The sequence below is a fragment of the Micromys minutus genome, assembly GCF_963924665.1.
Source record: "Micromys minutus genome assembly, chromosome: 16".
NCBI lineage: Eukaryota > Metazoa > Chordata > Mammalia > Rodentia > Muridae > Micromys > Micromys minutus.
This window is the reverse complement of record NC_137985.1, coordinates 20823766-20845993: the sequence shown is the minus strand read 5'-3', so window position 1 is coordinate 20845993 and position 22228 is coordinate 20823766. Positions and strand designations below refer to the sequence as shown.

Genomic DNA, 22228 nt, shown 5'->3' with positions numbered 1-22228 from the left:
CTGTAACTCATGAGGGAAATCCTCCCAAGTAGACACCACATGCTACCTCATAGCCACCAGAGCATCAGAAGTGAATTACCCACTTTTTTGGTTTTGGCAAATGGGCCCCTATAAAAGTCCTCTGTGCACAAAAGTCACAGACATTGTCAACATTATTTACCCTCCAGATCTGATGGGAAGAGCCTCTTGCTTTAGACATTACAAACTTGAATCAAAGAACACAGAAAAAAATCTAGCTAGAAGTTTAATCTCCACTAGGATGATATTCATGCTACCAAGAGAAAAGCCATCAATCAAACCCAACTACGAACCCTCAAGCTACAATGATGAGAACCCCATCACACAATAAAATGCAGCCCCAGGTGTCATTACCACTGAGCTATCTTGCCAGCCCAAGAAATTGCTTATAACTTTCTCTTCAAAACTATATTTATCTGTTTAGCTGTGTGCTGTATGAATTATAAAGATGGTTGGCAAATGACAAGAAAACATATTTCTTAAAGAACAGTACATTAATCATTCTAACAACTAGTGGTAAGGCATAAAACTACCAAGACAAATCTTAACAGCATAATTTTCTGCTGTTATAAATAGAGAATTATCACCCAAATATTCTAATGAGTAACAAAAGTATTTCAAGAAAAGAAAAATATTTAGGTTTTTTCCTGGAGAAAAAATATATACATACTTGGTAAGTTGCCCCTTGTTCTTGTTGTTATCGACTCCATTGTAAGTCACTGCCGCTAGTTTCCTGCTTCTGTAGTTCTCATAGTGCACGTTATTAGTCACATCTTTCAAGTCCTGCATATGTGTTCTGTCAGAAACAGCATATGTTAAAGGCTTTGACACATTAAAAATTTCACCAAAACAAAATTTCAGATTTAAAATATTAAGAAAGAAGGCATTTGCATGTCTTCACTGACAGACAAAACAGATAAAGACAAACAAAAATTTAGATTCTAGATGAGCTTTCAAGGGCCATCAATCACTCAAGGAATAAACTTTCTACCAAAGAAATGGTTTACAAAGGAAAAGTGGCTTGAAGCCCGTACCTAACAGAAACTGCTTTCCTTGAAGCAACTGTCAACAAGGTAGTTTATACGTGGACCTTTAAAAATAACAAATCAAATTGCTTACTAAGTAGAGAATCTTAATTTAGAATAACTCCCCGTTTATTAAAGCTGTTCAGTCAATGTGCTGTTTTGGGTAACCTTTCTATTGTAGATAAAAATCAAGGGGATGAAGAATACAATCAGATATGATGGCATGATTATTAATGATTAAAGATGATAAAGACTGAGTAATAATCCTCCCTGTTCTCTTTCCCCACTACACTTTGAAATTCCAGTATACACTGCCTTTACCATTTTACCACAACTTCAATAAAAATAAAGATGCAGTGTTTTGTCTTTCCTCATCCAAATCCCATTTATTATGTTTACCTCACATCATGAACAGCAGTAACTTAATTATCTGATTCATCTTCTATCTGACATTCCCATGCACTTCTCAAAGTTTATTTGTCTTAGCACTAAGCTTGATTTTCCTGTCTACCAATACACTCATTTTCTCTTCTAGTCACAAAAGTTACACCTTAGCCTCTACGTTAGTCAGGCTGGGCAGGTCCCAGTTCACGTGGCAGGTGAAATGGAACAGCTCACAGTAATTTGGTAAATCTTTTGGAACTGGTATAAGTCATGAGTGATATCAAACTACATATTTTAGCTATATTATGAGCTCTTCTTTAGCAGAAAGATTGTTTCTTTTATACTCTTGCTACAGATAAATACTAGATAGTGGGAACTTTAAATAATGTGGTAACTACATTCAGAGGATAAACAGATAAACGGTATTTAAGAATATATCACTGTGTGAATTTCTCCAGGTGTGGAATAAAGAGAATTTTATGATGCTAACATGAAACAATATTTTTAGCAGTGTGTTGGTGCACATCTGTATTCCCAACCTTTAGGAAGCAGATGCAGGATCAATTATTCAAGACCAGTGTTAGCTATATAGAAAGTTCAAGGTCAGGCTGGGCTGCATGAAACATTAACTACAACTTCACTAAAATTAAAAACGAACAGCATGTTATTTTCGTAATTTAAACCTGATTCAATAACTATATCCCATAAAAAACTAATAAAATAAATTTATGAATAAGACTTTGTTAAACTCCTGTATTAGAGTCATTTAGCATGGCGGTTATCTATGTCACTAAAATACTGTTCTGATTGTCAAGTTTGATTCCCATCTTTAGATTTCAATGACTTGAGACAGACTTACAGAAAAAGGCGTTAGGCAACTGGCATTGATATCTCCTTCCTTCAAATATTTATTGAACAACCAGCAGCAACATGAAACATTCATCCTTCTTATGGCAAATATACTAGAATTTTACTTTTATGTTATGTGCATGAGTGTTTGGTCCACATGTATGTTTATGTACCACTTGTGTGCCTGTTACTATGGCACCCAGAGTTTATTTAATCCCCTGGAGTTAGAAAGCTGTGAGCGACTATGTGGTGCTATGAATTAGACCCAAGTCCATTGGAAGAACAGTCATGATGGTACTTGGTGAGCCTAACTTCAGTCTAACAGCAGGATTTATGTTTTCATATGCACATGAAGTGTCTTCCTGGTATCTTACTAAACCCTTCTGTAGACATGGTCAGGTTCCTCCGCAGTGCCACAGTACTCCTCACCAGTTCTGAAGCTATGACCATCCAAAGTAGTCAATGACTACAATCCTAGATCAACAACATAAATTACTGTCACATATTATTCACAAGTCAGGAGGAGTAAAGATGCCACAGACAGTAGCTCCACTTGGAGAGAGTCAGCCTTCTGAACTTTAACTTTCTTTGAGTGCTAAAACTGTGCTACTTTCATTGATGCTCAAACTTACCTTATCAACATATTTCTTAGAATTGTAAAATCACAATGTTCACCATTTTCAACTGTAGAAAAAGAAGTAAAAAAAATAGACCATATGTTAATTTTAGTAAGTTTATATTTTCAAAGAAATATGGAAACAAAACCAAGAAGAGAATATGTAAACTACCTAGATCCAATTTTTATTACTACTGGAGCACTTTAAAAGCATCACTTTTCTATTGTTAAATTTTTCTTCGTGTGTGTTTACGTGTGTCAAATGAATGTGTGTCAGAGGATGCATGTATGTGTATCTGTGAAGGAAAGCTTAACATTAACTGTTTCCTCCTAATTCCAACTCTCAATTTTATTTACAGAGGCAGAGTCTCTTGATAAACCTGCAGCTCAGTAACTGGGCTACCTAGCTTCCTTGGTGGGCCTGTCTCTACCACCAGAGAGAGCTATGATTACAGGTGGAATGCCAAGCCTGAAAGGCTTTTTCATCGGCACTCCAGTCCTCATGGTTTCATCGCAAGCAGTATTGTCCACTAAGATATATATCCCCTTAACCCTTCTTCATGTAGCTTAATCCTCAGTGACTGAAATGTCATGAGTGAGCTCTGTGGAAACAAACACTGATAATTTGAAAGAAAGATGCACTTTATCCTTATTAGTACAGAATATATTTATTACATGATTCATTAAAAAGCCGTTGTGGTGTAGCTGAGGAGAATATATAAAAACATCCTTGATACAACCAAAATAAAAAGGCTAGTCAAGAGCTTTAAGAGTCTTTATTTAAAAAAAAAAAAAAAATCAACAGGAACACTAAATGAAGAAATAGCAAGGGAATGGGCAAAAACTAGTATTTACATAAATAAAGCAATTATTTCAGAGTATACTTTTAAGGGACATAAAAATTGTAAAGCCTTAATTTAGTAATTGCAGGTCACTTGGAAACAAAGTTGACGATCCTTGGGCAAAATCACAAGTAAGGACAGTAACTTGGTGTGATTTTATAAAAATTACACAACTATGTAAAACATCAACACATAATAAAGCAAACAGCAACTCCAACTCAGTACAACATAGAAGACTATTGGAGTAAATTAATATAATACAAACTTATAAAAATACTTGTGCAGCTAATAGGACTTCTGAGGTTTGGTGATATCACTAAGAGTTTACTGGCATTGAAAACTAACACAGTAGGAATCATACTGAAAACAAGTCATCTTTCCTTAGGAAGGAAAAGGCACTAGTCTCATGATCGTGACTAGCTCTTTCAAATTGCTCCACTTCTGACAATTTATTAGATCCTAGAAAATAACCTTAAACCACAGGGGAAAAAACCCTCAATTACGAAACATGCTTGCAAGCAAGATAGAGAAACGGATGTGAAGGTTATGCAGGCCCAGGAGAGTGGAACGGTAACAAATGACTATGAAGTACTAGAACATGGAGAATTAATATACACTTCCCTGACTGAGGTAATGCATCTGAGAAACAGAATTCTACTTAGCAGGAAAACGAAATAAAAATTACCATTGAAAACCTAGAGTGTATTATACATTGTGTATTTTATATAACTTACTACAGTATACATTTTTAGCACCTTTATGAGACTTTACATTAAGGTATCCACTAAAACGAAACTTACCTTCAGCCACACCCCAAGGATACTGCCTTCCTCTGACTCTTTTGCCATTAACTTCAATGATAGTATTACTACCCACCACAGCAAGAGGTAAACGGTCCTATAAAATAAAGTGATACACATTTCTACAGTACTCATAATGCAATAATAAATAATTTATAATATTTAACATATCAACAAAAAGTTACCTACATTCACTCTTACCATCCAAGCAATAATTATTCAGAAAATTGTTACTCAAAGAGTATTACCAAAGTATGTGATGAATAGTTGCTTTTTAGGTAAAATTTTAAGAATAATGTACTATGTATTGGTCAAATTAGTTGCCAAAAATTACTCTAAAATTATCCTATATTTGACACAGAATAAAAATACATTGGTATTAAGAAAGAAAAGAGAGCAAGAAAGAGGAACACAAGTCTATTTCATTATTATCATTTAACAATAAGAGGTACAGGAAATATCTGTTTTCTAAACTAGTCAGAACCTCACATCTACTTGATAAATCTGTATTCCCTTATTTTAATGCAGAGTATACTTTCTAATATTTTTTTATCTCCCAGAATTATAGAAAAGGCTATTTTTGCAAAATTTCTAAAATTCTTCATTGGTCAGACATAAATATTCTATCAATTATACAGTAATTATATCATGCATGTACATAAGGCGAGAATTCACTAAAAAGCCACTTTTGCTCCAGGTACTCAAAAACAAGTATTTAATAAAAACACAAAATTAAAAGTCAGGTGTGGTTGTCCCACCATCTGGGAAACAGAAGCAGGTATTCAATCTCTGAGTTTAAAGGCCATCCTGGGTCTACAAACCTAGTTCTAAGATGGCCAGGCCATACAGAGGAACCTGTCTTGGGAAGAAAACAAACAAAACAAACATCATAAAATTAAAATGATGTAGAGTTTTGTTGACTTTTATAAAAAGAATCAAGTTTTATCAGGCTCTTAAAAAAATAAAAACACAAATATTAATTCCCTTCCTACACATACTTGTTTCTTAAAGAGAAAACAAATTGTATAATATGAAACCAATTAACTAAAAACCATCCACCTACTCTGTGCAATGTTGTTCTATGTGTTGCTAATCAAAGCTAACTATAAAGTTGATAAACATTAAGAAATATCCACATTTGTTTTTTGTAAACCAACTATTTTGAAAACATTTGGTCTTTCATATTAGAGCACAACTGGAAGACTCAAGCAATTTACTGTGCAGAGAAATGCACTTACCTTTATCTTCTTAACCAGCTTATTCTCTTCCTCATCGTCCGTTTCTGGAAATTCATATATTTTAATTTTATGTTCTTGGATTTCTTTCATTATCTAAAACAGAAGAAGGGAAGGGGAACCATGCATGTTTATGACATTAGCAGTATTTTTACTAAATATTTCTTGAATTTTTTTTTTTTAAATATGAGACCTCTCTGGTGCTTTCTTGTTCGTATTTAAATACCAAAACCCATTACAAGGGGAACAGGGAGAGAATGTAAAGGTGCCTAGCACGAAAAGTAGGAGAAAAAGCAGAAAAAAAGATCCTACCAAACTCTTCTCCAACCTCCACAAGTATGACAGGGCATGCACCTTCCTCCCTTCCTTAACCCGCATACACACAGATAGTGAAATAAAATTTAAAATACATTAAATTCAATTATTTTATTAGTGTGAATCATATGGGTGCTGTCCCAAAATGAATTCAAACTAATGACAGAATATTTTACAATTACAATGGCATTTATTCAGTTGTTCTGAATAAATAGTGGCTTTTGGCCATTTATTTAAAGTGAAGTAAATCATTTCTCTTCATCTAACTTAACTCTAAAAGCTGAAACAACAGAACTTAAGAGTTACCTTAAAACTGTAGCAAGGGCAAGTAAAAAACACAACAGTCACAGGAGTAAGGTTTAGACTTTCACAGAAAAATTCGTATCATGAACATGTTGCATAGGCATAAATATAAGCAAGCGAGCAAGCAAGGAGAAAACACACAGTAGAATAAAGAATCTCAAGACTTACTAATCTTCTCCAAGAAGATTTCAAAGTCAAGGGAATACAGACACACAAACAACTGTCACCTACCCATACAATTGAACCCTGCCTTCTCCTAGCACAGCCTTCCCTTACTGTGTTTTTATTACACTGCTATACTCACAGCAAGAGTCTCCAACAGTAGTAAAGGGGCTATAGCCAAAATGAGTTATATGACTATTATACTGAACAGAAATAAACAGAAGCATGCTCTGCATGGTGGTACATACCTGTAATACTAGTGTGTGGAAAGCTGAAACAAGAGGACTGAGAGTTCCTTGCTAGCCTAGGCTGTAGGTGAGAGCCTATCTCAAAAAAGAGCAAGTTAAATTATCAATGCCCATCAATAGAACCTTATCTTCATCACTGGGCATATATATACTTTAAAAACAAATAATGGCTAGGTGAAGTGGCACATGCCATTAATCTCAGCTCTTAGAAAGTAAATGGATCTCTGATTTGAGGCTATCCTGGACTAAACGTGGGTTCCAGACAAACTAGACCTACACAGTGAGACCCAGTCTCAAAGGATAAACAGTGAAAATAAATGATGCCTGGCTCATGCTTTTAATCCCAGCACCCGGGAAGCAGAGGCAGGCAAATCTCTGTGGGCTTGAGGGCAGCAGCCTGGTCTATAGAATAAGTTTGAGACCCTGTTTTTTATAAAACAAACAACAGATAAAATAGCGACTAGCTTTAGCAACAGTGGTCCTTGGTCAGAAGTTCCACAGTAAACTGTAAGCATTTTTAAAATAAGTGCCAAGACCCCAACTTCCTCTACAAAACTAATTGGTAGGAATAATGTCCAACAATGATTTTGAAAAACCTCTGAATGACCCTACGGTTAAGAAACATGGCTCTAAGCACACAAGAGCACGAAGGTAAAGTACATGCACCAGAGGACTTGGATTCAATGTTCAGTGAAAGAAAAAGAGGAGGGGAGATAGCAAGTAGACATGTGACCAATCTGAAAGTAGAACTCGTTACTAACCCCTCCTTTTACCTCTAACTTGTCACAATAAGTCCACACAGAGATATAGACTATGGAAGGTAGAAACTTAAGAGGTAGAGACAGGAAGATTCCCATGACGCTGTGTCCAGTCCGGGTTATAGAGACCCTGTCTCAAATAACAACAATGAAGAAATAGAAAGAAAAATAGAAGAGGAAGAGAAAGAGCAAAAAGAGAAATTAGGAAAAGAAAGAAGAGGAACATGAACTGAAGGAAGAGGAAAAAGAATGGAAGAGGCTAAAGAAACACACCTGTAGTGAGAATATTAGTAGTAAAATCTGTTTAAGAAGTCAAAATTTATAAGTATTTAACACTACTTCAAAGCAAATTTTAACAAGTTTTTCTTAATGTACCAAGTTTTAAAGTATTCCAAAATTCATTTTAAAGGGTATTTTATTACATAGAAGACTATAGAAATAATAAGATAACAAAACTCTGAAGTTTTTTTTTAATATAATACAAAATTACTCGTTTTTTTAAATATTTAAAATATTGGCCTAAAACAGGCTATCAGAATAGACAGACTTTCAGAAATTTACCTTAGATTTCATAAATGCCATATGTAACAAAACGAACACAATAAAATGAGAAAAATGCATCATTAAGAATATTGCTGAGGTAACAGGACATGAGTTTAGGGGAGGAAGCTAAAGTGTGTCTGTCTGTGTGTGTGTGTGTGTGTGTGTGTGTGTGTGTGTATACATATATTCATGTGTGTGTATTGTCTTCGAAATGTTTATCCCATTAATTAATACAAAATTAAGATTTAAGAAAAAATAGAAAAAGCATACATAGGCTTGTAAGAATAAGCAAAAGATAAATAGACTATACTGTACTAAAAATAATTAAAGCCATTAATGACAAGAACAGTTGGAAAGTAAGTAAGTTAATTAATTCTTGCTTACCTGCTTTTTAAACTGTTGGCATTCCTCTGGTGTAAGTGTGTCTGCTTTGGCAATTAATGGGATGATATTCACTTTTTCATGCAAACGTTTCATAAACTCAATATCCAATGGTTTAAGTCTGAAATACATAGTATTTAATATGACTGAATCCATCTGTTTGAAAAAAAAAAGATTCTTCACATCTTTGACAATTATTTGATACAATATGCTATTTTAATTACTTAACAGAAACACTCAACTGTATTGGGCCAGCCAACAGGCAGAACAGGACTTTAAGAAGCAATGGAATGGCTAAGGAGGCTTTTTGACTCTTGCTTTTGAAATTCCCTGTCACTGGGTTTGGGCCCTAAAGAAGAGTTGGAAAAGCTAGAAAGGTTCCTAATTGTATTTCCTAGAATCAGCTTTACATTTTTTAAGGTTTACAAGGTGGATGAGTTTTTTTTTTCCCCATGAAAAATTTTAGTCCTGTTTTGATATATCCAATTCTTGCTGTCAACTATCTTTTCTGAGACAACATACTAAAAGTCAGTCTTCAATATGCCTCTGTTCATCTGGCTGCTGTGTTTTGACACCCATACTTTCAAAACCAAATGTGGTACTTGCCATCTAATGCAGCCAGTATGCAGCGTCTAAAATATATTCCCTTACCAGCTCTTCTAGAATTCTCAGGATCCTCTTTGTAAGCCAAATCTCTCTCTTTTTTAGAAAAGAATTATTTATTAATTTTATGTATGTATACACTGTAGCTGTCTTGAGACACACCAGAAGAGGGCCTCAGATCCCAGTATAGATGGTTGTAAGGCACAATGTGGTTGACTGGGAATGAGTCCTCTCAAAGAGCAGTCAGTGCCCTTAACCACTGAGCCATCTCTCCAGCCCAGTAAGTCAGATCTTTAACTTGTGCATTCCCCAAACTTCCATGCTAGGTCAACTTTATTTGTTAACCCTACACTCGTGTGACTAAAATCACGACAATCATTTAGGGACTATAATTCCTCAAACTATAGCAATTCAAAACCTCACTCAGATGTTCAAGACACTGTCTAACTCAGTAGTTATGTTCCTGGTATATGCCAGGTTCCTTGGAACCAAGAGTTCAATCTGAATCTCCATTTTTCCCTCCTATGTTTCTATCTCAGTGCATAGTAGCACTACACAATGTACCCAACACTTACTCCCCCAACACTTAAGATTTCTCCTTCTTTTATCCCTCATTTCCTGAGATTATCAAGGTCTGCATGAAAGACACAGAGGCACTAACACTGATACAGATACCCTACCCATTTGATACTTCAGTTTGGAGTTCTCTACATAAGCCTTTTTGGTTTCCTAGCACACTACCCATACAACTGCTACCTCAATCTGACAACAGCATTCATTATTTGACTGACCCTCTTACTTAAAAGCCATATTCATTAGCTGTGTGACTCATTAACTTTGTGAAGACAAACATTCTCTCCTTAGTCTACTTGCAATGTGCCAGGATGGTTTTAACTTCACAATTCTTTAAAAATGCTATACTTGAAAAGTGTCATAGGCTACTACCATCCCTGCCTGGAACACTTTAGTTTTATACTCCACCTGTTTTGCTTCCTTAGCTCTTACTTATACAATCCTTTAGACATGGTTGACAGTCCAATCCCTCCGGAAATCCTTTTCCAGATGAAGAGGGGCCTCAGCACTTCATGTGCTGTGTTAGGAAACATTTCCCCTGTGTTTGCTTTTCCATTCTAACACAAAAAAATCCTTCTAGTTAAGTGCTTTTATCTCATTCATCTGTGTTTTTTAGCGCCCAGCAAAGGTGCTAAAGGTTCCCAAATATTTTTTGACAAAAGAAGCAAAATAATTTTCTCAGTGTTTTAGAAACCACAGTGAACTGTGTCTGTACACCTAAAATGTTCTAAGAGCTAAAGTTAATGTTCCATAGTAACAAGTTAAAATAATGGAAATGTGATCCCAAAGTGTATTCCTTACCTGTATAAGGAACAATGAGAAAAATGGAAGGCTAAATTTTGTTATAATTTACTGTTATAAACAGTATGTGGTGTCACGACTTTTGAAAAGGAAGGTGCATACAACAGCTATGGCAGAGACTCAGCAGCCACAGGAGTGTGTGCCAGTGTCTGTAGCACCGGGAGATGGAGGATGTGGGAGCTCAAACCACATTCCAGGGTAGACTTGGTTTATACGGGTGAAATATGATAAAATAATAAAATCAGAACCAGAGAACATTAAAATCAATTTAAAAATTAGATTGTAGGGAAAGAGGTTAAAACTTCCATAGAATTCTTCCACATTTTTAAATTAGTATAAAAGTATCAGATGCTTACAAAGTGAGTTAACAGCAAAAAACATTAATTCAGTATGTTGATCATACAGTAGCTCAAATTATTTTTGTTCCTATTTAGTTTTCTAAGATTAAATTAATGAGTATTCAATGTGGGGGGGGGGGTAGGAGATTAGAACAAAACCCTATAAAAGGCCCAGGCTAAATCTGAACTCACTATATAGCCATCCTGAAGGTGAGATTACATGCGTGAACCAAATATTCAATTGAAAAATGTTTTTAAATAATAAAAAAGTTATTTTACTTAAAAGCCTGTAACATTCAAGCCAAACAACAATCATTAATTATATATTTCTAAATAAAACTCATCGAGTGATCTTTGTTTAAACTGTCAATCAACATTAAAAGGATAAAACATTTTAATATCTGAAAGCCAGCTTTGAATAACCACAGTTACTGAACAGTGAACAAGACAAATGAAGCAATCAAAAGATGAAATTTAAATAGCCTAACATCCAGTAATGACACAAGCAGGTGTCTGAAGAAGGAACTGATACAGTACAGAACCAAGAGATTCACAGAAGACCCGGGCTTCACTGCCAGACTGTATGCAATTTCAGCCCACAGAGAGCAGGCCATTTATAATCTGATACCAAATTCACTATCAGATTCTTCAACCTATCTATAAGTATCACAAATCAATAGGAAAATTTTTGCTTCATCTCTAAAAATTAAGCTAGTCAATTGTTTAGAAACAGACACAGGAAATAAAATTTTTCCCTTGTGAAAATCAAGAAACAGATTAAAGCCATATATATCATTTGAATTATAATTTCATTTCTTCACAAAAACAAACAACTCATTTCCCATGTAATTTTAAGAGATAAAAATTACCCTCAAAGGAAAATAAGAATGTAACTTCATGAGAATCATAACACTTGGAAAGAATCCAAGGATTTGTGATAAACTCACTGATTTCTATTAACTGTAGATCTTACTAGGCTGACCTCTAGGAAGCTGTGCTAATGAAAAGTTACGAGGACTAGACAGTGATGACATACACCTTAAATCCCAGTATTCAGAAGGCAAAGGGAGGTGCATCTCTAGGAGTTTGACACCAGCCTGGTCTATAGAGGAAGTTCCAGAACAGCCAGGGTTACCCAGAAAAAACAAAAACCAAAAAACCTGTCTCCAAAAAAAAAAAAAAAAAAAAAAAAAAAAAAAAAAAAATCAAACCTAGAATGATATAAGAAGTATAAATTCAAAAGCTACCTACATGCTCATAGAAAGCTGTTTATGTAGAGTGCGACAGTTTGGGGGTTTTGGCTTGGTTTCTAAGAAGTAGACAGAGGTAAAGAATTGGCTGTCCTGAGGATTGACTACAGAGCTTTGAGCTGAGCTACAATCCTAGTCAACGGTTTGGTGCTGTTTTGTTTTCCCTATTTTTAGTTTAGTTTTGTTTTGTTTTTGTTTTTGTTTTGTTTTTAGATAGGATCTTGCTACCAAAAGACATAGCCTAGGCTGGTCTTAAATTTGCTGTCTTTTAGCTTCAGTACTGAGTACTTTCTGAGTACTGAGATTACAGGTATGTGCCATCAGAGCCTGCTGGCATGTCACACTGTCACATTTCTAAAACAAAACAAAAAACAAAGATGAGTCTTATTAAGTAGATATGTTGGTTTAGTGATATAAATAAACTTCTGAAAATAAGGCATAATATTAAGCATAATATTTCCAATTTTTCCATAAATAAAATAGTGATCACATAACTATGGCTCCTTATTCTGCCAGAGTGAAACAGGTATTGCAGTAGGACACAGAAAGAGAAACCAAAAGCAGAAGAGGGAAAGACAATATACTACTCTAATTTGAATATGGGGTAATCATACTACATAGTTTTATATAATAGTCTAGTTCCTTTTGGCAGAGAGAGGATAGAATTGCCATGGTAGGTGGTTAAATTAGGCTATGAGTTACGCCCCAACAAAAAAAAATTGGTAAAGATTAATGAAAACACTAATAGTTAAAAAGTAACATGTATTTACCCCAAATAGAAAAATACAGTTTTTGTTCCATTTTTGAAGAACAGGTTAGTTACTATCAAGCAGACAGTATCAGACAAATGTCTTAATAGTTCAGTCTTCAAAGAACTATTAGTTTTAAGATCTCAAAACTCAGACTGGAAACTTTTGTGAAGCAGATGAAATGCAGTATGTATGCAGAATAAGAAGTAAAATGACTACCTAGAACTTACAGTCATTCCAAGCCACTTTACATGGGATTAGGTTGTTTTATAAATGACCTATTTCATGTACTCCATAGACACCATTGTTCTAAAACATGCACACAGGAAGAGTGATTATACACAATAAAAACAGTGATGCAGCAGAGCATCCAGGTACTGACCCGTGTCCTGAAGGAGCGATGAAGTATAAACAGCACTGCACCCTGTTATCAGGCATCTGACGCCTGTTCACTCGGGACTCTGCATTTAAGTAATCTTCAAATTTACTATCAATGTAGTCGATAACAGGCTGCCAGCTATATATGTGGATAAGCAGAACAATTAAGTTACTATCCTAAAGAATTAAAGGACAGCAGTTTTAATTTAATAACTCACCAGTAGAAAACATCTCAACTTTTTCTATACACTGATTCAAAAGTAGGTAAAAATTAGGGTTGGGGACATGGTTTAACCACTAAAGCATGAGGACTTGTATTCTAATCTTTAAAATAAAAGCCAGGCATAGTGGCAAGTGCCTGTATCCCCAAACTTGAAGGATGGGGTGAGGTAGAGACAGATCCCTGGAGCTCGTTAACCAGTTGGTCTAAACTAAACTGATAAGCTTTACCCTGTCTCAAAAAAATCAAAGGTGGAGAGCAATCAAGACCTTGGGTCTCTACATTTGGATGTACACAGATCATTCATATATCTGTATCTCACCGTGAAAATACCAATCCCCTAAACACACACAAAAAAACATTGATAAAATCAAGTGAAATATATCTTGATTTGTTAAACTCTCAAATTTAAAAGATGGGCTGTTCTGTGTCAACAAAACTTTGATAATTAGTAACTATCAATAACTCTTTCAATGCTAAATATTTTATAATCTGAAAAAACTAACATAGATTAAATAATACAAAAACCTAGTGACAAACTTACTGGGTATCTTAAGAGTTGAGAAAATGTTAACTAACTACAACTCAACTTCAATGTAAATTGTAATTCTACAAGTGTTTGATTCATCTATAACTTACTGAAAAACTAAAGTCTTAAAAATATTACAGTTAAAAGATTTAAGATATATATTACAATTTATATAAGAGGTATTAATACAATAGTACTAGAGGTATGTATTATACATATTTATGCACACAAACACACACACATGCACACATATATATGTAGAAGTGGTACTATTATTCCATTGTATATAGAAAGAATTCAAGACTGAAGCAAGAGGATTTAAGTTCTCAACCATCTTGGGATCCAAAGAGATCATGTATCAAAATGGGGGAAAAAAAAAAAAAAAAAAAAAAAAAAGACACAAAACAAGAACCCAAACCAGTCCAGAAAGCAGTATTTTCAAATAGGAAATACAGCAAAGTTGGAATACGAACCCAATCCCTAATCATTTAATCATTTAAGATTAATGATTCTCACTGTTACATTTTTGTTATTCTGTTTTTGTTTTTGTTTGTAAAGCAGGGTCTCACTTGCTATATAGTCCAGGCTTGCCTTGAACTCAAGAAACATGCCTGCCTCCTTCTTTCAACTGATAGGATTACAGAAAAGGTAAAGGTCTAACTATACTGGGAAACAATGGGGACAAATAACAATCTTACCAATTACTATTATCCACTGCATCTCCAAATCCTGGAGTATCAACTATCGTCAGCAGCAACTGAACGCCACCTTCTTTGATTAAAACTTTGGATTGCTCCACCTGTAAGAGTCATCATTGTACATGTTAATTGTGTATCATGTGAGTTGTTTTCTATAACAAGAGGCAAAAACACTCAAATTTCTCACAACCGATTTGGAAACTGACTGCAAATTAAATCTAACCACCTGTATGCAGCATGTGTGTCACACTATTTTGTCCCCATTGCTACCTCTTGGAATGTTGATGAGTGTGATCAAGGAACTGAATATTTAGTTTTACTTCATGTAGCTACCAAACTAAACAGTATATGTTTACCACAATCGAGTTTTTTTTTTTTTTTTTTTTTTTTTTTGATGAAAGTAGTTCAATTATCAGAAAGATAATTGAAATTCAGGGAAAGAATCGAAATTGGGGAAAAGAAAGCCAGAAATTTGGATATATATGTCTGTGGAAGGCTTATTTCCTATCTCTTAGGTAAGCCTTGAACTTATCATGTTATTCAAATTGCTTTGATCTTGGCTTATATTATTAGTGAAAATTGAATATCCCAAATATAAGCATATTTATCTAGTAGCAATTAGCATATTTGAAGGTACCAATTAAATACTAGTAAGTATGAGGTCTATATAGATTAAAAACTAAATATCAATAAAGAAGAGTTTTAACTTTTAATCAGTGTTCGATTATCAAACAAAACTATAAGTTCAGACTTTAAAATTTTCTTGTGCTTCTTTGGTCAAAGAATAATCTCGTCAAATCTACATCTCAAATTATTCTGAATTCATTCCCAACTTTTTCGGACTAATTAATGATCTATGTCACTAAACAGAAACAACCAGAGTCTGGAACAATGAACGGCTCAGCGGTTAAGAGTGTATGTTGTTGAGGAACCAGGTTTGGTTACGAGCAGGTACCGGGTAACTTACAAGTAACTGTAACTCCAGTTCCAGAATGCATAACACCCTTTTCTAAACCTCTGAACACACACATGATGTATGTATACACATAACAAATCATAAAACAAATCTACTTCAAATAGTGTCTGGCTTTCTTATTAACAAATCTATTTCTTTAATGATAATATGACAGCTTAAATTTTAAGGTTTTTTGTGTATTAAAAAAGTTAAGCACTGGGTGGGGCTGTAAGTAAAGAGGCAAAGTGATTATTTACCATTTTCAAGACCCCAGGTTAAACCTCCAGTACCATTTTTTTAATTGACTTGATAAAAAAAAAAACTTAAGTTTTTATGTACTTTGATGTGTCTGTTTATACAGATAATTTTCTGGCCTATGAAATTCTGGATATCTATACATGATCAAATACAATGAAGTCAAGCAACCAATGAGTAAGATTCAAAACCTGTAACTGTAAAGTATTGCATTCACAGGATCCAATTCTACCATATCATCTGGTTCTGCAAGGATCCTCATGGAAAACAAGTTAATTCAAGCCCAGGAATTTCAAAATTTTCTTAACAATCTATTCCAAATAGTCACTTTCGCATTCTCTCTCTTCTTATGCAGGTCACATCAGCATATTTTAAAGCATCACCAAGGGTTCTCTAAGATTAAATGCATAGCTTAATGCCAAAGGGATGAAGTAACACAAAGAAATGAAGCAAGAATGTTTTCTGCTGTTTTTCTCTAGAAACTAAGTAAAACTGAATTCCATACTGTTTGCATGTGCTGTTGATTGACAGGCATTTCACTCCCTACACCCAACAAATCAAAGACACCTACACTTCTACTAATACTGTAGCTTTACAATCTAAGGACAGGCCGAGCCTTCAATGTTTATTGTTTAGCTTTGTAACCAAAGGACTACAAAGTGCAATAAACTTTTTAACCTAATGTTCACAAGATATTTATTAACATAAACAGAACGTATTATTTAATTAAGTGCATAACATGCTGAAGGAAAGGTTACACAAAAAAAGCTCTGAAGAGAGCCTGATACATTTATCTGACTCAAAGACAGGAAATAATTCCATTTAATACCTCGAGTGTTTTTTTTGGGAAACATAGAAAGTGAAAGTGACCTAGTAGTGATGACCAACCCTTGCACCTAAGAAAGCCTAGGTTTCTTGGGAATAAATGCTTGCTTTCATTCATTCATTCATTCATAGGTATTCATTCCTGTGCTTTTTCTGCACAGCTATCACGGGTCTTCAATGCCTCATTTATCACTCAACCTGACTCTTGCCAACATAGCACTTAGCTAAATCCTAAAAACTATCTCAATAGCACCTGACCTACGGCAGCATCTTTGTTATCTCATAGTTTGTTTTGCACTAAAGATCCTTAAAAATGTGTCCATCATTACTGAAGACCCCCAGCCTATTATGTAAAACACTCAAATGTTTATGCAACTGAATGGTTCAAAAACCAAAAAGGAGTAGTGTGTATAAGAACATTTAACTAGGTTCTACGGAAAGGTTTCAAGAATCTATAATATGAAGTGTTTTATTCTGAGTATAATCTATTCCTTTCAATTTTTCTTGCCTCCAGAAATATTGTGTAGCTACCTAATCTGTATCACTATAAAACAATTATTTAGGTGATTACTAAACTTCACATATCAAGAAAACACTTTACAGTAGATCAAGCTAAATTTGCCAATCAAGAACTTAACACTGAAATGAACTAAGTCTCAAATAAAAGACAATTTTCTCCAAGGAATCTTATGACAAAAAAAATTTACAAATTTTTAAAATATATATAAAATAAAATTATTGCATACATTTAGTATTGTATACAGTATACTGTTTGTTAAAAGTTTTGTCAATCTTGGGGTCTATATTTGAAATAAGAACATGAAGAGTACTACTGTCTACTTTTCCCTTTATTTAACTTTAATAATCTATTGGCATAAAAAATATATAAACCAAGACATATGTAACATGGCATCATTGCATTCACTTTGAAATATCTTTCAAAGTGATAAGGAGAAATACTTCCCTCTCCTAGTTTTTCTGAGATAAAATAAAGGCAGTTTACAACAGTCCAGAAACACCACAGAGCAAGGATTCTTGAATACTAAACTTTGTGACTACAGCAACCAACCTATGAATTTACAAAATATGAAAATCATTTGGGGCTTGCTCCCATTTAATGTTTACTCATGTTGAGAAGCTCTCGTATAGGAAAACCCATGCCAGGTATGTGCTCACATCTAGAAATGCTCAGTAAGGGTCCTTAGGCCAGCACAGGTTAAAAGCTAATCTTATTCAAGTGAGACCTTCACTTGAATCAGAACCACTGAGGAAATGATCTCAGAATCAGCTGTCTACTAAATACTTAGTAATCTTTCAAGCCTATGAATGTCAACGAATCTTTTCCCCAAAACACAAGTCTTTTATAAATATAACATTCAGAAAAGAGATTGATATTGTGGTACTATTTATTAAAGTTTCACTCTTTGGATATAACACAGGAGAAGATTTTTCTTTCATTTTCTGACAACTGGAAATGTCAAATGTTTTGTTAAAAACAAAACAAACAAAAACCTTCAGGTCAGCAAAGTCACAGACATTTGTCTTTCAAAACTCCAGAATTGGTCTATATGTATGAAATGTGATATAATAATGGCATATCAGTTCCCTATAGAGTCAATTTATTACTTTAAGGACAGATCACATCATCTACTAGACTACTGGGCTGTTGGGGAGCCAGAGTCTGCAAAAGATAATCAAAGTCTAGCTGTACTTGAATGACGCTTATCCACAGTATGTCGTGTTCTTCCCTGTGAGTAAATGAGCAAAAGTTCTACCTTCCTGTATGGTTTAAAATATAAGGGATTCATATTTAGATAAAGAACTGCTGGAAACAAGGAAGAAAAGATAGTAAGTATTAAAATGACCAAAAGCAGTCCAATGATACCTAAATAGCTACCTGGTAAAGCAGACAGACTCAACCTTACAGAACATGAAAGACAACACATGAAAGCAATGAAATGCCTTTTGTCTTCATACATAAATACACAGAATATTAGTATGGGTAAAAAAAAAAAAAAAAAAAAAAAAAAAAAAAAAAACAGAAACCCAAATGCACATTTAAAAATAAAAAGCATATGCTGTAATGTATTTCTACAAAATATACCCCAGCAATAAAACGGAAGAACAACCAGCTACAAATGTATGCTCAGTGACCCAGAAGCTGGGTACCTGGATATATGTACCATGTGTGGAAATCCACAACACTTATGCTTAGGTTTGTGCCCTTTTTTCTCAAAAAGGTGTTTTCAAAAATAATAAAAGTATTTTCAGAACAAAACTAAATAAAAAGGTCAAAGGAAAAATACCACATGTAATGTAAAAAAAAATCAGTGACAGCAATATCTTATGGACCACACTTATCAAATATTTCTGCAATTTGTAGAATATTCATGACTATAATCTTTTACTGAATATTTTATCATATAACGTGTTAAATTAGATTCCTATGTGTTACAAATCCCAAAATTACATGTTAATACTGGATGAATTAATAAAGCGCTAAAAACAAGGGATGGAGAAGTAAGTCAGAAAAGTACTTGGCACACAAGCAAAAGTACTGGAATTTGAATTTTGATGTAAAAAAGTCAGCCAGGTGGAGCAGCAGTGTGTATTTCCAATTCCAGTGCTGGACAGTAGAGACAGGAATATCTGAGGTTTGCTGGCCAGACAACACAGCTTAAGTAGCAAGCTCCCAGCCAGTGGAAGAAACATCTCAAACAACAAGGTTGATAGGTTGATAGCTCCTAAGGTATCATACATTACAATGTGAGACTGTCATTACACCTACAGACCATACGTTTTTCCTGCATGTGTGTGTGAAGAGGGAGTAGACACACTATAGCCTGTAGCTTACTTGTCTCTTCCATTCTTTATTACATCATCTCAGGGCACAACAGTCTGTTTCAACTGTTGCATTGTAAAGTGAGATAATACTAACATCTACATTAAGTTGTAAGACTGGAGTTAAGTAAATTAGTAAACATTCACAGCATTTACAGTAGTAGCTAAAAGATGACAGCAGTGACTCATTAAGTGTTAAATTTTATTACTGATGTAGATGTGAATTAATTACCTACAGGTTAGAACAATAATGAAAACTTAGAAAGTTACCTAACCAAAAATAGATTTTGTAGGTCCATGACAATATCTAGCATATTGTTTTATACCAAATACATCTGAAATTAGAAGTCTGTGCTGCAGAGTTCATTAAAAATTTCTAAGTTTCCTAATCTTGAATATTACAACCTATATTAATAAGTTTTTGTTCCTTAGGATTAGAATCTTCAATATTAATCACAAAACGTCATGCAGATTCACATTCTTACAAACATCATTCTGTCAATTAATTTTAAGGTTACATTTTCTTTCCTCTCTAAACCAAACAAAGCTATTAAATGAAAAACAAAATCTTTTCTTCATAAAACCACTCCTTAATCAAATGACTAAAGTGTATCTGGCAGTGTGTAGGTGTTTTCTGTCCATCTTTTACACTGGCATAATAACCAGTACTTTCAAATCGAGCTCTACCAATAAATTTTAACCAAAAGTTGAACCAGTGTTACCAAACAAAAAGATAAGAGTGATTTACATTAATACTTTAGAACTTTTCATTAGCTACTTTAAATATAGTTGATATAAAAATGAGAGCAGTTACATTCTTTCTCTCCATGCTAACTGCTCAAAATCTGCAGTACATTTTACACTTGCAGAATTTCTTAATTTGGACTGCATTTATTGCAAAAGCTCAGGAACAACATGTAGCTACAGGTTATTGTGTTGCAAAGTACAGATCTAGAGTCTAGTGCAGCAGTTCTCATCCTATGGGTTGTGACCCCTTGGGAGCCACATATCGGATATCCTACATAGCAGATATTTACATCACAATTCATGATACCACGTTTACAAAGTAGCAACAAAATAATTTTATGATTAGGGGTCACCGAATCATGAAGCACTGCATTAAAGGATCAGAAGGTTAAAAAACACTGGTCTAGGTCTAGGCCCTGTTCTACCACTTGTGTTCCTGTAGAAATGCAGAAATCCAGCTCAACCACCAATATACACATATGGAACTACATGAATAGCTCAACTGTATGCTTATTAAGACTGAGGGGTCATAAATTGGACCATACATAGCTTGGTCGTCTTATATAATTACTAGTATCAATTAGCTAACACAAGGTATTAACTTATTACAATAGAGATGTTATGTGACTGCCCAAAGTAAGAAACAGCACATGTAGCAATACAGCATTTGAGATGTGCATGATGCAATCAAAAAATTACATTCTAAACTTTATTTAATGATATTCGTTAAAGCTTAGTCATATGTGCAAAGCGAGTATCATAATGAACAACACTATAGGGTTATTACTAGATCACAATGCAATTTCTAGGAGCGTTGCTGGGGTAATTTATGGCAGGCTCTAGTCAAGATAATTCCAATGATTATCTGTATATTATATTTTTGGTTTTAAATTAGTGAAGTCATGCTTATTACTTTCCACTTAAGGTCAAATATGAATCTACTTCTAGACACCAAATAAAAGTTCTACAACTAATTTGTTCTATGTCAACCTAAGTTTATTATTAGTTAACAATAATATATATACCTGTACAGTCTTTTTGATTCTATGAGAAGGTCCTGGATACTCTGGAGAATACAAATCTGTGAGGAATAATGAGTTGATTAATGTTGACTTTCCCAGTCCAGATTCACCTAAAAGAAACAGAAAAAAAAAATGTCAAATTTAACTTTTTATACAATGACTATACTGCTACTACTTCACAAGTTAGTGACATTCAAAAATATACAAGACTCCAGATATTGGGACCGCCATCAAAAGTTCACAACCAAAAACATCAAGAGTCCCCATATTAGATAAGAGTTTTTAATTTTTTTTCCTTTTATTTATTCTTCTCTCAAATAATATATCCCAACTATGGCCTCCCTTCCCTCCACTCCTCCCAATTTCCCCTGCCCCCACTGGTTCTCCATTTCTCTTCAGAAAAGACCAGAGCTCAGAAAAAATATTTTTGTCCTCTATTCCACACTAAGTGATGGCTAAGGCAGTTAGCTTGATATGACACTTATAAACACACATCAATTCAACACACACAAAGATGCAACACTTATATACTAAATAGCATAAGGTCAAGGACTGTAAAGGAAACAATGAAAACAACAGTGAAGAAATAAATAGCTCTGTAACTATAGTTGGACACTGCAGTCAAAGACAGAACAACTAGATCAGCAAAAATCTAAGGAAACAATAAGATCTGAACTATATCATGAACAAAGTAGACCTAACAATACAGATAAAACATTGAACTCAGCAGAATAATACACATTTTCCTCTAATGTAAAGTAAAACATTTTTCAGGAATGACTAAAAGTCTTCATATGTCTTTCAAAAAAACTGAAATAAGTTGATTTTTATGGTGCTTCCCAAGTGTTCGGCCACAAGCTGTCAAAAGCTCATTCAAGTGGATGATGTACAAACTCCATACATTCTATGAAGCACATGGCCACAGAAGAGGCTGCTGATGCTCTGGGTGAAGAGTGGAAGGGTTA

The 22228-nt window shown here is 34.3% G+C and overlaps 1 protein-coding gene across 1 annotated transcript in view; it reads right to left on the bottom strand.

Annotated features, from left to right (window-relative positions):
* Positions 1 to 22228, bottom strand: part of SEPTIN7 (septin 7) — a gene marked incomplete at its 5' end in the record, with an annotated part of 54165 nt that overhangs the window by 5759 nt on the left and 26178 nt on the right. The window contains 8 exons of the mRNA XM_080929817.1: positions 689 to 814; positions 2909 to 2960; positions 4535 to 4631; positions 5773 to 5865; positions 8483 to 8600; positions 13176 to 13310; positions 14619 to 14719; positions 21267 to 21373. Coding sequence (XP_080785943.1) covers positions 689 to 814; positions 2909 to 2960; positions 4535 to 4631; positions 5773 to 5865; positions 8483 to 8600; positions 13176 to 13310; positions 14619 to 14719; positions 21267 to 21373 — 829 coding nt within the window. The remainder of the gene's footprint in view (positions 1 to 688; positions 815 to 2908; positions 2961 to 4534; positions 4632 to 5772; positions 5866 to 8482; positions 8601 to 13175; positions 13311 to 14618; positions 14720 to 21266; positions 21374 to 22228) is intronic.